At 41.7% G+C, this 17,485-nt stretch overlaps 1 protein-coding gene across 1 annotated transcript in view; it reads right to left on the bottom strand.

The window, feature by feature from the left end:
- The window catches only part of waca (WW domain containing adaptor with coiled-coil a), a 66,450-nt gene that overhangs the window by 13,715 nt on the left and 35,250 nt on the right, over window positions 1-17,485 (bottom strand). Inside the window, exons 8-9 of the mRNA XM_029756240.1 lie at window positions 6,058-6,180; window positions 5,752-5,900 (exon numbers count right to left, since the gene is read on the bottom strand). Coding sequence (XP_029612100.1) covers window positions 5,752-5,900; window positions 6,058-6,180 — 272 coding nt within the window. The remainder of the gene's footprint in view (window positions 1-5,751; window positions 5,901-6,057; window positions 6,181-17,485) is intronic.

Raw genomic sequence — 17,485 nt, 5'->3', positions numbered from 1 at the left:
GTCTGTCGGACCTTCCGTTTCCGTTTAATAAAATGTTCACATTTTGGTCATTTCTTTGCAGTTCCGGATTATTCCACGGGAGGGCGAACGGAATCATATTGCAAACGTATATCACGATCACGACGCGGCTTTTTCTCCTAAACGGAAAAGAATTCGAAGACGAAACTCGGTCAGTGTGGGTTTGGCATAATGGGCAGTTGGCCCCGAACAGGATGGAGTCGAGGCCTCGACGCTTTGAGTTAAGGCCATTTTTCTGGGATTGAAAGTCGAACAGGAAAATAGAGTGCTGATTTGACCGCTTCACATCAAACTACATGAGCCTACGGTGTCAGGAGAAAAAGAACCATGCATTTACCTATGTTCATTTCAGAGAAATTGTACAATGGCACATTGGTGATATTCAACAATAGTTTTTTTCCCCAAAAAAGTTACAGATCCAGTTGCAGCGTGTTCAGATGAGTCCGTTAAGGCGGGTTTCGGAGCTCTGAGATTTGTGATTTTCTGTGATTTTCTGAAACAACACACACTTGTTCAACCCTCTGTAAATAAGTCAGTTCTTAACAGAAAGACCTAAAACTCAATATTCTATAAGAGCCTAACGTTCAGCTTCCTGTGTCAACCAGTAGTGCCTTAAAATGGTGTTATAGGGGCTGTTTTGAAGGGTTAAAAAGGTCAGATCTTTCCACAACTTCATATGTGTGACTAGGCAACCCTCATGAACTGTAAATCAGTCATTTATCCCATCAGATGTCAAAGAAAAGCTCTCTCACACACACACACAGCAAGGACGGAGTGACACAGTGCGGTGCTTAAAGACACAAAGAGCCTGCAATGGCATTACCATTATCTCTAGGCTGTGCAGAGTTCAATGAGACGCCGCTTGACCATAGCTCGCTCGGTCTGAGCGCAGCAACCGTGAGAAAACTAGGCCCAAAATGATGCCTGCACCAATATGTCACGTGCTTTTGGGTGACAGTGAGAGAACCGTTAGGGTTAGAAGCACAATTCAACCTCAGGAGCGTTCCTGAGGTCCTCCCGATCTGTGCAAGCCTAACCTTGACCCTGTGGCATTAACCCTTCACAGTGAAAAGGTGTTTAGATCAAAAAGTGTGCAATGACTTCTCTCCCCATAGGAATACATTGACTATTCTCCTAAATTCAACCTGAAGCCTATGTGGGTTATGAATGCCTTATGAACCTGTCTTCTATAACAATCCATCAGGGATTGTGAGGTCTACCTGTGTCGATTCTAAGGTTCCTGGAGCAACCGGAAGTTGTTAAAATCACCCTAGAGCTATTGTCATATAAAGTGCACATTGTGAAAATCATGCAACTCAACCATGTGTCATTCAGTCAATTCTAAAGGTAGAGGCTTCATATTCAGGATTCTGTTTATGCCTACCCCAAAGACAACGTGTGTTGAGTAAGAGCTTCCTGTGACAACCGGAAGTTGTTAAAAACACCCTAGAGCTATTGTCATATAACCGGCAGATAGTGAAAATCACGCAACTCAACCCTGTGTCATTCAGTCAATTCTTAAGGTAGAGACTTCATATTCAGGATTCTGTATATGCCTACCCCAAAGACAGCGTGTATCTATTCTTTTTGCAAAAAAAACTAAAACACACACACACACACAGCTTGGCCATAGGCACATAGTGTGGGGCTTAGAGGCTTATACAGCCTTCAATAGTTACTTTCGTTCAAACGATTCAAGAACCGTCAGACCTAGAGCTCCGAAATTTTAGAAACCTGTTCTAGAGCTCAAGTCGATAGTGCACGGTGAATTATGTGGCTCTAGAAGGTTCTCAGACCGAGAAACAGCCTCGTGCATTTGCAATATGTTCAATTCATTTTTAATATCACGGACATGGCGACATGTAGAAATGTCCCAGAGTCGCAAGACTAGGTGCATTGAAACCGCCTCGGCCCATAGAGACGAACCCCAATGTCTCTGTCTGATATCTCATTCAGGGACCCCGTAGTAACGCCCTGAAAAAGTGGATTTTCAGCACCAATTAAGGCCATTGCTCGGGCACCGAATGACCTATCAAGCCGAAACTTGGGATTCGGGGTCACCTCGCATAGGCCTACACATAATGTCAGAGCTGGACCCGCAGCTAGACCGTAACTATGTGTTTTATGGTTAAAACTGAAGGCGCTGTGAATTATGGGCCTGCTCTGACATATGTGATAGTTAGCTTCTATACGAGTTGGAAAAAGTGGATTTGGTGTCAGATGGAATCAGTTTGGTGTAAGAATGACATCTAATTGACTGATGGACGCTGACTGCTGGGTGACGAGCGATGGAGAGGAACCACAGTCACTGCACGGCCATCCCCAGTTCATCAGGACAGTCAATTATGCATTTCTGCAGTATTTTTGAGCATGCCTAAATTCGTGATGCTAAATGCCCATTGAATCATTTTGCAAACGTAACGTGCATTTGCAATATGATTCAACAGCAAAAAATATCACCAAAGTTGACATGATGAATCTCATTGCAAACGTAACGCGCAATATTGCAAACGTAACGCGCATTTGCAATATGATTCAACAGCAATAAATATCACCAAAGTTGACATGATGAAATCAACACAACGAGCGATGGAGAGGAACCACAGTCACTGCACGGCCATCCCGAGATCATCGGGCCAGTCAATTATGCATTCTGAGCATGTCAAATTCGTTAAAAATGTTAAAAGCAAGAGTCCCACTTCTCCCTCATCATACATGACAAGTAGACCATATGTGTTGATTCATGGCTTAACATAGGGCTATATATCATTTGGGCAGTATAAATGCCATTTGGACCATGGTTCACTGACTTTTGGGTTTGGAAACCGACTTCCTATGATCGTACATGGCAAACGGACAAACATCCTGATTTGGCACATTCAATACTTCATACATGTATAATTGACATAAAAAGAATTGGGCATTTCATTTGCACATTTCTAATGGCATTTGGCAAAAAAAAGAAAAAAATATGTCACTTTTGACTTCCTATGAAATCATATTCCAAATGCACAAAACATATGCCTTATGCACAAGCAAAAAAACAACCCCAAAAATTGTCAATAAAATATGTCAAAAGTATGTCCACAGCTCTTAGACATGTGTAATTGACATAAAAATCGAACAAAAATTCAAAAAACGGTCCAGAAACCACTTTTTAAGGGGGTGAAAAGTTTTCAAAAAAAATGTCATTTTTTCAAATTTTGACTCTTGGGTCTTGAATTGTGTTACATTTTTAATATGGAAATTCACTGCGAGAGCTCTAGCCATCTATTGGATATTTGCTGTGATTTGGCACATTCAATTATTTCATAATTGACAAAAAAAAGCATTGGACATGTCATTTTGCAAAAAAATGAAGAAAAAAAAATGTCACTTTTTTCCTATGAAATCATATTCAAAATGCACAAAACATATGCCTTGTGCACAAGCAAAAGCAACCCAAAAAACGACGTCAATAAAAAAACGTCATAAGTATGTTCATACAGCTCTTATACATGTGTAATTGACATAAAAATCGAATTTTTTTCGAAAAACGGTCCAGAAACCACTTTTTTAAGGGGTGATAAGTTAAAAAAAAAAAAAAAAAAAACATTTTATCAAAATCTGACCCTTGGGTGTAGACTTGGGTATCATTTGCTGTATGAAAATCCACGGTGGAGCGCGCTCGCCATCTAAAGGAAATTTGGGGTGTTACAATTGGCAATCCCCATCGGAAAATTGCCATATGATTGGCACGGAGATGGACCGCTTTCGGTGGTATTTATAACCAATATGTTCCCATGTTATTTTGTCCAAATCAGGGGGGTTTTCCCTTACATGTACAAATGACCTCGACTAACCTGTACCCCCGCACATTGACTAGGTACCGGTATCCCCTGTATATAGCCTCATTGTGTTATTTTTATTTTATTTGGTAAATAGTTGAAGTCGGAAGTTTACATACACCTTCGCCAAATACATTTAAACACATTTTTTTTTTTTTTTTACAATCCCTGACATTAAATCCTAGTAAAAAAATCTGTTTTAGGACAGTTAAGAACACCACTTTATTTTAAGAATGTGAAATGCCAGAATAATAGAATGACTTATTTCAGCTTTAATTTCTTTCATCACATTCCCAGTGGGTCAGAAGTCTCACACACTCAATTGGAATTTGGTAGCATTGCCTTTAAATTGTTTAAAACCTGTTAGGGCTAGGGAGCAGTATTTACACGGCCGGATAAAAAAACCTACCCGATTTAATCTGGTTATTACTACTGCCCAGAAACTAGAATATGCATATAAATATTGGCTTTGGATAGAAAACACCCTAAAGTTTCTAAAACTGTTTGAATGGTGTCTGTGAGTATAACAGAACTCATATGGCAGGCAAAAACCTGAGAAGATTCTGTACAGGAAGTGCCCTCTCTGACCATTCCTTGGGCTTCTTGGCTCTCTTTATTGAAAACTGAGGATCTTTGCTGTAACGTGACACTTCCTACGGCTCCCATAAGCTCTCAGAACCCGGGAAAAAGCTGAAAGATGTAATTCCAGCCCCTGGCTGAAAAACATTAGCGCCTTTGGTAAGTGGTCTATCAGAGGACAATGAGACTGAGGCGCGTGCACGAGGCGACCCCATGTTTTTATTTTCTCTCTTTGAACTCAAACACAGATTCCCGGTCGGAATATTATCGCTTTTTTACGAGAAAAATGGCATAAAAACTTGGGTGTCTAAATAGCTAGCCCTGTGATGCCGGGCTATCTACTTAGAATATTGCAAAATGTGCTTTCACCGAAAAGCTATTTTAAAATCGGACATAGCGAGTGCATAGAGGAGTTTTGTATCTATAATTCTTAAAATAATTATGTTTTTTGTGAACGTTTATCGTGAGTAATTTAGTAAATTCACCGGAAGTTTGCAGGGGGTATGCTAGTTCTGAACGTCACATGCTAATGTAAAAAGCTGGTTTTTGATATAAATATGAACTTGATTGAACAAAACATGCATGTATTGTATAACATAATGTCCTAGGATTGTCATCTGATGAAGATCAAAGGTTAGTGCTGCATTTAGCTGTGGTTTGGGTTTATGTGACATTATATGCTAGCTTGAAAAATGGGTGTCTGATTATTTCTGGCTGGGTACTCTGCTGACATAATCTAATGTTTTGCTTTCGTTGTAAAGCCTTTTTGAAATCGGACAGTGTGGTTAGATTAACGAGAGTCTTGTCTTTAAAATGGTGTAAAATAGTCATATGTTTGAGAAATTGAAGTAATAGCATTTCTAAGGTATTTGAATAACGCGCCACAGGATTCCACTGGCTGTTACGTAGGTGGGACGATTTCGTCCCACCTACCCTAGAGAGGTTAATTTACATTACATACAGAACAAGGCAGCCAATACTTGTAATGCGACACATGGATTGAACAGAGTTGCTCTGCAGGCAGAGTGAGGTAGACATGGCTTTGCCTACTTTAGACACAGAGGTCCTAGGCAGGAAGTAGGCTGCTAGGCAGGCAGTAGTTAGTATATGACTCTACATTAGACTGGCAAGGCTGCATTTAGAGAGGCAACACAATTCAGATATTTTTTTCCACTACTTGGTCTTTTGACCAATCACATCAGATCTTTTTCAGAGCTGATACGATTAGTCAAAATAACAATTAGTGAAACAAATATTAGAATTGGGCTGCATGTCTAAAAGCAGCCAAATAGACATGGCCTACCAGAGTGGTAGTAGTAGACAGTACCTTGGTCTGTGAGGCTACAGGGGGCGTGCTGAGCAGGGCTTTGTGGTGACCAGCGTTGTTCTGCGGCGTGCTGATCCTGGGAGACACGTAGGAGCGGGGAGAGGAGGCGTCTGACGTCAACGACATGGGGGACTGGTTCGACTGCTGGGCTGTTGGGGGTAACAGAGGGTGGAGAACGATTAGACATCTATCTGGTTTAGATACTTTAAAAATCAACAGTGGCAAGTTGGAATAGGAAGGTTGCCATTGTGGATCTAAAAACAAACAAGGAAGCCAGATAAAACAACAGGGCGGCTGAAGGCCTACCTTGGTTGGAGAGCTGGGCTGCTTGGGAGAGCAGAGTAGTGATGTTGAAGGCTGACGGGCCAGCTGTGAGGATCTTATGAAGCAACGACTGTAACGACGCTTGAGTGACAGCAGCTTTGAGGACTAGAAAGAGAGAGGGGGAGGGGGGGGGGGGGGGGGGGGGTGAGGAAAGCTTGGAAATATGGGCTTTTATCTAAAACCATAACATAAGATGATCCCTAACATCACCCCTGTTTTAGAGCCATCAGATCAGCCCCACTATCTGCACAACCAAACAAAATGTAAACAATGGAGCAAATTATTTCTATGACTAACTACTCTCTAGCTGGTCCAAATGCCTCTTGACGTAGGAGCAAACAATCAGGATTGGGCAATATTACGATAGTATCGTCTAGCGATGATGATTGACAGCCATCGTCGATGGTGACAGACAACGGCTTACCCTATTTGAACTTGACTGGTGCCACGCAGAAGTCCTAAGAACGGAGTCGGCTAGCGCCCGAGCGAGTAATCTGCCTATTCCTATTTGGTACAATCTGTTTCAATAGAGCAGAACACAAGAGAGGAATATAGGCTAGACAGAGCAGTGAATTTCACCAAGGCGGTGCAAAATGTCCAGTCAGAAAATAGTGTTCCCCTTTTTCCTCACTCTGTCATATGCATGGGCTTTATAGCCGAAAACGATTCATTTTATTTGAATTTCTTTATAAAAATGGATACTCCACTAGCGGTAAAAAATAATAAAAAATTAAAAAATAATAAATAAATAATAAATTTAAAAAAAAAAAAAAAGAGAAAAATCCTTTATTCCCTTCTCTCCATTCAATATGACTTTGGGCTACTACGCTTTCATCGTTCTTTGCATGAAACACAGGCATGCAAGGTTAAAAACCGAATGTCCAATATAGCCTATCATAGAAGCTTTACGACAAACTATTTCCCTAATAGCTCATGAAGAAGGTACCGTTGTCCTAAAGTTGCCACTTTCAGTCTTGTTCTTTTTGAAAGTCGGAGGCTATAGGCCTAGGCTATTCTCAATCACAGCTTTATGAGAACTGGAACAAACAGCCTATTACGAGAGGAGGATGAGGCAAAGCAATTAGTATCCAGTTCTTTAGATGGATAGAAGCAGTCTACAAACCCATGGTTTATAACATAACTCACTGGGACGATAAACCGAAAATTACTGACATTTATTAGTCATACTGAACCAATTTAGCATATGTCGGTGTTTTTCGATGATTACACAATATTCCTTCATGCATTAAACAATAGCCTATGGAGCAGCGCGACATATTTGAAAGCGAAACGGCACAGGGGAAAAAATCTGCGCTCCCGGAGCTCAACGCTCATCTATGTCGTTTCATTTGAACGAAGACTAAAGCAGCCAACAGATTTGTTCTATTCCATGCTTCCCACACCTGTTGGCAGTTCAAGTGATTTTGCGAGTAGCTTTGCTCATTAGCGGGGGGAAATGAACAGCGATGAAGAAGATGCAGTCCCAGAAATCCAAGAACAAATACTGCCAAAGAAGGATGCTGTGTTGGTTGTTGGGACTTAATTTGGTTTTAAACCTAGTGACATTGAGCAGCGTGAGGCAGTGTGCTTGTATTGTGGCAAAACTATAGCAACCACTCCAGGAAACACAAGCAACTTATACTACCATTTGAAACACAGGCATGTAATACAGCATGACGAAGAAAAATGAGGCAGAGGCCAACAAGCATCATGACAAGAGCAAAGCCCAGGCAACAATCCATTATGGAATTGTTTGCACGCACACACACACACACACACACACACACACCTCCCTATGCAACACATGCATTTAGCTACACCCGCAATAACATCTGCTAAATATATGTGACTAATAACAATTGATAATTTGATCACATTCTGACTGAAGGAATGAATGAATGAAATAACAGATGCCATAACGTACAACATTGCAAAAGACATGGCCCCAATTTAAACAATTGAACAGTGGGTTCAAGTAGATGGTTCACACTCTGGACAAGAAATACAAAGTGCCATGTACAAGAAACGTCATGCCAAAATAACATCGGAGCTGAAACCGGTGTACTATTTCGTGACAACTGGAGCCCTACATGTAATTGACACTGCACTACATCGATGCCGATTAGAAGCTGCGCAGCCGGAGCTTGCAGACGACCACACTGGGGAGATAATAGCCCAGGCCAGGGGCTGCAAGACTCGTTAGAAACCTGGGGATCAGCCAAAGGAAAAGCATCAAACGTTGTGAAAGCCACCAACTGAAATGGATGGACGAGGTTGCTTTGTTTTGGCCATCGACTTCCCCACACGATCGGTATGTATTGTAATCAAGTTAAATAAAAATCGAGCTAAAGGTTACATGGAGTATGGACATATTCTAACTCTCCCTATCCCAGTCAGTTGTCCCCACATGCTTCAAGATGTACACCATTGTTCCTGTACCCAAGAAAGCAAAGGTAATTCAACTAAATGACTATCGCCCCGTAGCACTCACTTCAGTGCTTTGCGAGAGTAGTCAAGGATCATATCATCTCCACCTTACCCGACACCCTAGACCCACTTCAATTTGCTTACCGCCCCAACAGATCCACAGACTAGAGGTCGACCGATTATGATTTTTCAATGCCGATACCGATTATTGGAGGATCAAAAGCCGATAGATTAATCGGCCGATTAAAAAAATACATTTATTTATTTGAAATAATGACAATTACAACAATACTGAATGAAAACTTTTATTTTAACTTAATATAATACATCAAATCAATTTAGCCTCAAATAAATAATGAAACATGTTCAATTTGGTTGAAATAATGCAAAAACAAAGTGTTGGAGAAGAAAGTAAAAGTGCAATATGTGCCATGTAAAAAAGCTAACGTTTAAGTTCCTTGTTCAGAACATATGATAGCTGGTGGTTCCTTTTAACATGAATCTTCAATATTCCCAGGTAAGAAGTTTTAGGTTGAGGTTATTATAGGACTATTTCTCTCTATACCATTTGTATTTCATATAGCTTTGACTATTGGATGTTCTTATAGGCACTTTAGTATTGCCAGTGTAACCATATAACTTCTGTCCCGCTCCTCGCCCCTACCTGGGCTCGAACCAGGAACACATCGAAAACAGCCAGCCTCGAAGCATCGTTACCCATCACTCCACAAAAGCCACTTGCAGAGCAAGCGGAACTACTCCAAGTCTCAAAGCGAGTGACGTTTGAAACGCTATTAGCGCGCACCCCGCTAACTAGCTAGCCATTTCACATCGGTTACACCAGCCTAATCTCGGGAGTTGATAGGCTTGAAGTCATAAACAGCTGCTGGCAAATGCACGAAAGTGCTGTTTGAATGAATGCTTACGAGGCTGCTGCTGCCTACCACCGCTCAGTCAGACTGCTCTGTCAAATATCAAATCATAGACTTATTAACATAATAACACACAGAAATACGAGCCATAGGTCATTAAAATGGTAAAATCCGGAAACTATTGTTTCGAAAATAAAACGTTTATTCTTTCAGTGAAATACAGAACCGTTCCGTATTTTATCTAACGGGTGGCATCCATAAGTCTAAACATTCCTGTTACATTGCACAACCTTCAAATGCTGTCATAATTACGTACAATTCTGGCAAATTAGTTCGCAATGAGCCAGGCGGCCCAAACTGTTGCATATACCCTGACTTTGCGTACATTTACATTTAAGTCATTTAGCAGACGCTCTTATCCAGAGCGACTTACAAATTGGGCCAGACGGATTACCAGGACGTGTACTCTGAGCATGCGCTGACCAACTGGCAAGTGTCTTCACTGACATTTTCAACCTCTCCCTGTCCGAGTCTGTAATACCAACATGTTTCAAGCAGACCACCATAGTCCCTGTGCCCAAGAACACTAAGGTAACCTGCCTAAATGACTAGCATCCCGTAGCACTCACGTCTGTAGCCATGAAATGCTTTGAAAGGCTGGTCATGGCTCACAACATCATCCCAGAAACCCTAGACACACTCCAATTTGCATACGGCACCAACAGATCCACAGATGATGCAATCTCTATTGCACTCCACACTGTCCTTTCACACTTGGACAAAAGGAACACCTATGTGAGAATGCTATTCATCGACTACAGCTCAGCATTCAACACCATAGCGCCCTCAAAGCTCATCACTAAGCTAAGGACCCTGGGACTAAACACCTCCCTCTGCAATTGGATCCTAGACTTCCTGATGGGCCACTCCGAGGTGGTAAGGGTAAGTAACACATCCGCCACACTGCCCCTCCAACACGGGGGCCTCTCAGTGGTGCGTGCTCAGTACCCTCCTGTACTCCCTGTTCACTCATGACTGCACAGCCAGGCACAACTCCAACACCATCATTAAGTTTGATGATGACACAACAGTGGTAGGCCTGATCATCGACAACGATGAATGCCTACAGGGAGGTAAGAGACCTGACCGTGTCATGCAAGGACAACAAGCTCCCCCTCACCGTGATCAAGACAAAGGAGATGATTGTGGACTATAGGAAAAGGAGGACCGAGCACGTCCCCATTGTCATCGACGGGCTGTAGTGGAGCAGGTTGAGAGCTTCCTTGGCATCCACATCACCAACAAACTAACATGGTACAAGCACACCAAGACAGTCGTGAAGAGGGCACGACAAAACCTATTGCCCCTCAGAAGACTGAAAAGATTTGGCATGGGTACTCATATCCTCAAAAAGTTATACAGCTGCACCATCGAGAGCATCCTGACAGGTTGCATCACTGCCTGGTATGGCAACTGCTCGGCCTTTGACCCCAAGGTACTACAGAGGGTAGTGCGAACAGCCCAGTAAATCACCGGTGCCAAGCTTCTTGCCATCCAGGACCTCTATACCAGGCGGTGTCAGAGGAAGGCCCTAAAAGTTGTCAGACTCCAGCCACCCTATACTTAGACTGTTCTCTCTACTACTGCAGGGCAAGCAGTACCGGAGCACCATGTCTTAGTCTAAGAGGCTTCTAAACATAAGACTCCTGAACAGCTAATCCAAATGGCTACCCAGACTACTTGCACCCCCCCCCCCCCCCCCCCCCACACTGCTGATACATATCTATGCATAGCCACTTTAATAACCCTACCTGCATGTACATAATTACCTCTTCCTCAACACCGGTGCCCCCGCACGTCGACTATGAACAGGTACCCCCTGCATTTAGCCCGCTATTGTTATTTACTGCTGCTCTTTAAATTATTTGTTTTTCTTATCTCATACTTTTTTGTGTTGGTATTTTCTTAAACTGCATTGTTGGTTAAGGGCTTGTAAGTAAACATTTCACTGTAAAGTCCACACCTGTTGAATTCTGCGCATGTGACAAATCAAATTGTGATTTGACATAAGGGCTGACCTTATTAAGTTGAATGGTCGATAGGCTGTTGGTTGACCAAGAATTTTTGGGAGGTCAAGCTGTGGCAAATACATAATTTTTTAATTATGGCACCTGTCTGAAGAGGACTAATCCATTGGAGGCCGCAGGGATGCCACACCAGTATTACATTTACCTCTAATTCCCATAATTCCTAATCTAAAAATGTTTGGTTACGGTAATTCCTGTTAATGCATTCAATATATTCATCATTACTACAGTCTGTAGGAGTGGACACGTTTGCAGAGTGCACAACCTAGGCTTCACTTGTGAGAAAAAATGTTTTGGTTTATTTCATTACATTGTTGTCAATTTATTCATTGTCTTTTGTTTGGAGCGCTGCTATTAATCTTGAGTAAGGACATGCACCTGATTACACATAGAAGTAGGCCTAGGCTACCTGGCCTGTGCACAAATGTAGGCTTATAAAATGTCCCCATTTGATTGTCTTAACTCACTGTGGAGCTACTCAAATTTACATCCATTGAGAATGACAATAGTTTCTCAAAGTGGCCTATTTGAAAAATCTTTCCAGTGCTCTCCCTTTCGACACCCACTCAGCATGAACGTGGGGTGGGGGGAATGGCATGCCCCAGTCCGGTGGCAACATCATAAAACGGGCTTACCTGATTACTTATCCCTTGTGCAAATAGGCTACAGCTGGGTCTGTCTGTCCAGAGCTCATTGAGGGCCCAGAATAATTTATACAATGGTTGCAAGTTTGCTAGAGAAAGCTTCAGGCAGGACCAAGTTAATAGTTGATAAAGTTTCAAGTGCCTTGCAGACAGTCCATGCGTAGCCAATGTGATTTATAGAATATTTATGTTTAAATCAGGATATTTTCTACCTACAATGTTTTTATTTGTTGGCTTTATGTAGAGGGGGGCTCAGGAACATAATTTTTCTTCTGGTTAGAATATATTGATCTCTGGCACCCTGTAGTAATTTGTGTCTTCATTTTTAAATGGCAGTTCCTAAAGCATCAGAAAAGCTCAGTAGGCTGCATATATAGTTGATTTTATTCAAACATCGGGTGTGTCTATGGAAAAATACACGGTTTAAAATTTCAAATGTGTATTTTTCCATATAGACACACCCTGTTAAAGCCCTCAATGAGCTCTGGACAGACAGACGACTCTCGGTGGACCAAGATTGTTTTTAGTCGGGGACAGCCCTACAGGAAATCACCCAACCCTATAACAAACAGCAGTATTCGGTTTAGATTCCAGGTCAATTTATCGGGGCTTGCTAACGGAAAAGCCATTTTAGATTTCATTAAGACCCCTAAGTGGAGCACCAGTGACTAAGATATTTCTCTCTAGGTTTAGGTGTGTAGCACTGAGTGAGGGAAACCAGCCCTGGAAGAGAGCAGAGCGTCAGCCGGAAAACACACAGTCTGACCAAAAGTAGTACATCACTCCTAAGGACGAGGAAGTCAAACACACATGCTAAACCAAACAGGCTTTACTCAACCTGGTCCCAGATGTGTTTGTGCGGTCGCGCTAACTCCTACGGTCGTTGTCATATCAGAGGAGTAGGCAAGACCGCGCAAACTGATCTGGGACCAGGCTAACTATAGACCATCTTCAATGAGTCAGAGGCTTACTGATGCAACAGACCAGACAAACAAGTCCCCCTTTGTACCTCACTATTGTTGTCACGATACCATAATTTTGACTCCGATACCCATACCAGGTTTAGTATCACGATACTCGATACCATTGGATAAAAAGGCGTATTAGCCAAAGTTACAGAATGGCACTTGATCCAGACAGATCTTTTGAGTTCAATATCATTACATTTTAATTGTTTTGTCAATTTTTCAGGGACTGCCATGTATGCATTAATGAATCAATTTGCTTTTATCCAAACTACATAGGGGTAATAATTTATTTGAATGGTAAATCTCTGTTGATAAACTTGGTAAATCAAGATGTAGCCAAGGCCAATTTGCAATACAGACTTGATTCCATCAAGCGGAGTACGGGCATACATTGAATTATTGAGCTTGTATTGGCTGATTTCATGGGGCTACATCTATTTGCCTTCCATTTGGGACTTATTTTATTGTACTTAACATGCATAGAAGAAGCAATCTTTTTTATAACAGCGTGTGCTCTCTGTTTAAGACCTAATGACTCATTCACACACACACACACACACACACACACACACACACACACGAGGCAAGGGAGACGAAGTGAACGAATAACGTTTTTGGCAATGACTGAAAATCAGAATATTTTGCATTATGGTTTGCATGTCACAAACAAAGTACTAGGGGAGTGAATGGGTGTTAGCTTCAGCTGTAAGCTAGCAAGGAAAATTAGCCTACAAAGCTGGAAGCTACTGGTATCTTCTTGCATTGTGTTCTAGCCTGTAATGAACTGTTAACAGTAATTAACAGTTGCAACAATTCTACATCCTGTGTTGCATTATTCAAGTGTGTTAACTTCTGTGCAGCATGAGTGGGGAGATAACATGATGCAGCCCAGACTCCCAGTGAGTGAAGTGGTTCCTCAGGACAGGCTAGAGCTAGCAATGAGTAAGTGTAGCAGGCACGGTGCACTCACACTATAAGGGGCCATCGGCTGCGCTGATAGACAGACAATCTCTCAATTAGTAGACGACGTGAAACATGACAGAAGTACGGAAAGTTTCATGTTCTAGTATAGAAACTTACTAAAATTGCAGTATACCGTGCAACACTACAACAATATGCGATTTTACGTGTGCTTTTTTTAGTTAGAGTGGTCCTCAAAACATGAAGAGCATCTCATAGTTATGCAATGTTTCTAACATATCTGAAATGGTCACGGCACAGAATGCAATTCGAAACCTGAAGGCACACATGCTTGAAAACAAGTAATAAAAGCATTACGTTGGCTTTGAGTATCTTATGTTGGCTTCAAGTAAAGATATTGCATTCTGGGCCAGGCTCAGGGATCATAAAGTAGTCAGACAGGATGACACGCTCGCCCCAGACAGCCAGTGCCAGCCATGTTCTTTTCTGCATGGCCAGTCATCAGTGCATATTGAAGCAGGATTGGGCTGCTGCAGAGCCCCGGTCTGTGTGACAGAGGGCCCCCGCTGAGCACATTTCCTCTGGAGCACTTAAGCACCAGACATGACACGCCAGACAGGGTCAGCCTACAACCAACCAGACCCTGACTAATAGTAGCATTAGAACACAGGGCGGCAGGTAGCCTAGCGGTTAAGAACATTGGGCCAGTAACCAAAAGGTTGCGGTTTTGAATGCGAGCCGACTGGGAGAAAAATTTGACGATGAGCCCTTGAGCAAGGCTGTAATTAGCTCTGGATAAGAGCATCTGCTATCTTTTGTAAACAAGACACAAACTACACCAAGAGAGAGGAACAAGACCGGAGGGGGAAAGAGACATTGTGTCAGATCGTGGAATGCGCATTCAAATACATTTTTACCGTGCCAAATTATTAGATGGTCCGCAAAAATGTACTTATTTTGAGCGCACTGTAAAACTCAGTGTGGACCAAACTGACACGCTCTCCCCACTTCTTATTATTTCTGCAGTGAGTATTCAACCTCTTTAGAGAATGATGCATTATATATCTGCAGAAAAACAATTTGAGCTCAAAAAGCAGTATGCAAATCAGGGAGACAAATGAACGGCTCTTTCACCGTTGAGGAGATGGGAAATATTGCCCATGCTACTTCAAAAGGGCCGCACGGTGCATTCTGGGCGAATCTGAGTGAATGGGAGTCTATTGAGCATTATCTCAAAAAACCCAACATTAGCACGAATTTCAACAAGAAATAGAACAAATATTTTCAGACATGTGAGATAATTAACTTGCCATCTGTAATATTGTATAGCTTTAGAATCTTGACAATACGTACTATTGAGGAAAATAGGCACGTTTCAACATATACACCGACTTTAAGGGATCGCGTGACGAGTAGCTTAGCAACTGTGTGACACTGCATGACAACATGAACGTGACTGGTCGACAGTGCTGGGTCGGGCGTTACACTGACAGCATCCTAGCATTTTGGTGCACCAGAACTATCTTCATTTCCAATGGAACGCAGCATTTTCCTTGCAGCATTGAGTAGCAGAGACAGTGCGTTCTGTGGGGCGCATACGTTGTATTTATTGAACGTACGCGTCAAACTATGCGTAGATGGCTTGACAGAAATGGTACAAGGTGAATGTTGAACTTTTGTTGCACACATCCAGATGATTCTGCGTACCATTTTGCGCATTGACGCTGTAGGTATGATGGAGACATTCTACGTTCCTTCATTCATTCATTCATTCATTCATTGGATTCCCATGCACCCTAGACTAAAGATGCAGACAAATAGGAAAAATGGGCTAGACCCGTTAAATGACACATTCCTCAAGGGAGACCAGACATCCTGCAGTTGTGACATCAGCCAGCATTGAAATCTGACATGTATGATATCTAAAAGTCGTATTCCTATTAAAATTCCAGTGTAGAGAGAGCGACTTTACAACAGTTCTAAGTCATACAGGCCGGATGTCAGCCAGCTTGAACGCCAATAACTCAGAAACACGTGAAAATATGAAATGACCCAGAGAATCAATAGATCATTAGATGTACAAAACAATAACACTCAAAATGGGTGAACATTTCCTTTAATGCAGACATGGCTGTCAGATTATTATATATATATATATATTTCTTAAATGCAAATGTAATGATATTGAACTCAAGACATCAAACGACTGAACAAAGAAGTAGCTGAGTTTGTCTGAATCAAGTGCCATTCTGTGACTTTGGCTAATACGCCTTGGTATCGAGTATCATGATACTAAAATTGGTATCGAAGTCAACATTTTGGTATCATGACAACATTCCCACAGCCAGGCACCACTACCAATATGGAAGACCTCAGAAGAAAAAGCCGCTCAGGTAACCTGTTAGTCAAGTGTACATACAGTTGAAGTCGGAAGTTTACATACACTTAGGTTGGAGTCATTAAAACTCGTTTTTCAACCACTCCACAAATTTCTTGTTAACCTCTACGGGCTAGGGGGCAGCATTGAGAATTTTGGAAAAAATATGTGCCCATTTTTAACTGCCTCCTACACCTACCCAGTAACTAGAATATGCATATACTTATATGGATAGAAAACACCCTAAAGTTTCTAAAACTGTTTGAATGGTGTCTGTGAGTATAACAGAACTCATTTGGCAGGCAAAACCCTGAGACAGATTCTGACAGGAAGTGGATACCTGATGTGTTGAATTGACTTTAAGCCTATACCATTGAAAAACAAAGGGAAGGAGGAATATTTTGGCACTTCCTATTGCTTCCACAAAATGTCCCCAGCCTTTACAAAGTGTTTTGAGTCTTCTACAGTGAGATCTGACCGAAGAACATTAGACACCTGGCGTGCGAGTTGATGGTGGGTACTCTCATTCCGAAACGTTTTAAAAGAGAACCCAATGGTCCGCCTTGAATTTTATTCATGTTCTGGTTAAAAAAGGCCCTAATGATTTATGTGATACAACGTTTGACATGTTTGAACGAACGGAAATATATTTTTTCCGTTCGTGAAGTGAAGTCCGGCTGGCTTAGATCATGTGCTAACAACACGGAGGTTTTGGGACATAAATGATGAGCTTTTTTGAACAAAACTACATTCGTTATGGACCTGGGATTCTTTGGAAGTGACATCTGATGAAGAGAATCAAAGGTAATGGATTATTTACATAGTATTTTTGATTTTAGATCTCTCCAACATGGCGGTTAGTCTGTATCGCAATGCGTATTTTTCTGGGCGCAGTGCTCAGATTATTGCAAAGTGTGATTTCCCAGTAAGGTTCATTTTAAATCTGGCAAGTCCATTGCGTTCAAGAGATGTAAATCTATAATTCTTTGAATGACAATATAATATTTTACCAATGTTTTCTAATATTAATTAATTATTTTGTTGTGATGACTTGACTGCCGGTATTGGAGGGAAACGATTTCCTGAACATCAACGCCATAGTAAAACACTGTTT

The sequence above is a fragment of the Salmo trutta genome, chromosome 6 (assembly GCF_901001165.1).
Source record: "Salmo trutta chromosome 6, fSalTru1.1, whole genome shotgun sequence".
Classification (NCBI taxonomy): Eukaryota; Metazoa; Chordata; class Actinopteri; order Salmoniformes; family Salmonidae; genus Salmo; species Salmo trutta.
This window is presented reverse-complemented; position numbering and strand designations above follow the sequence as displayed.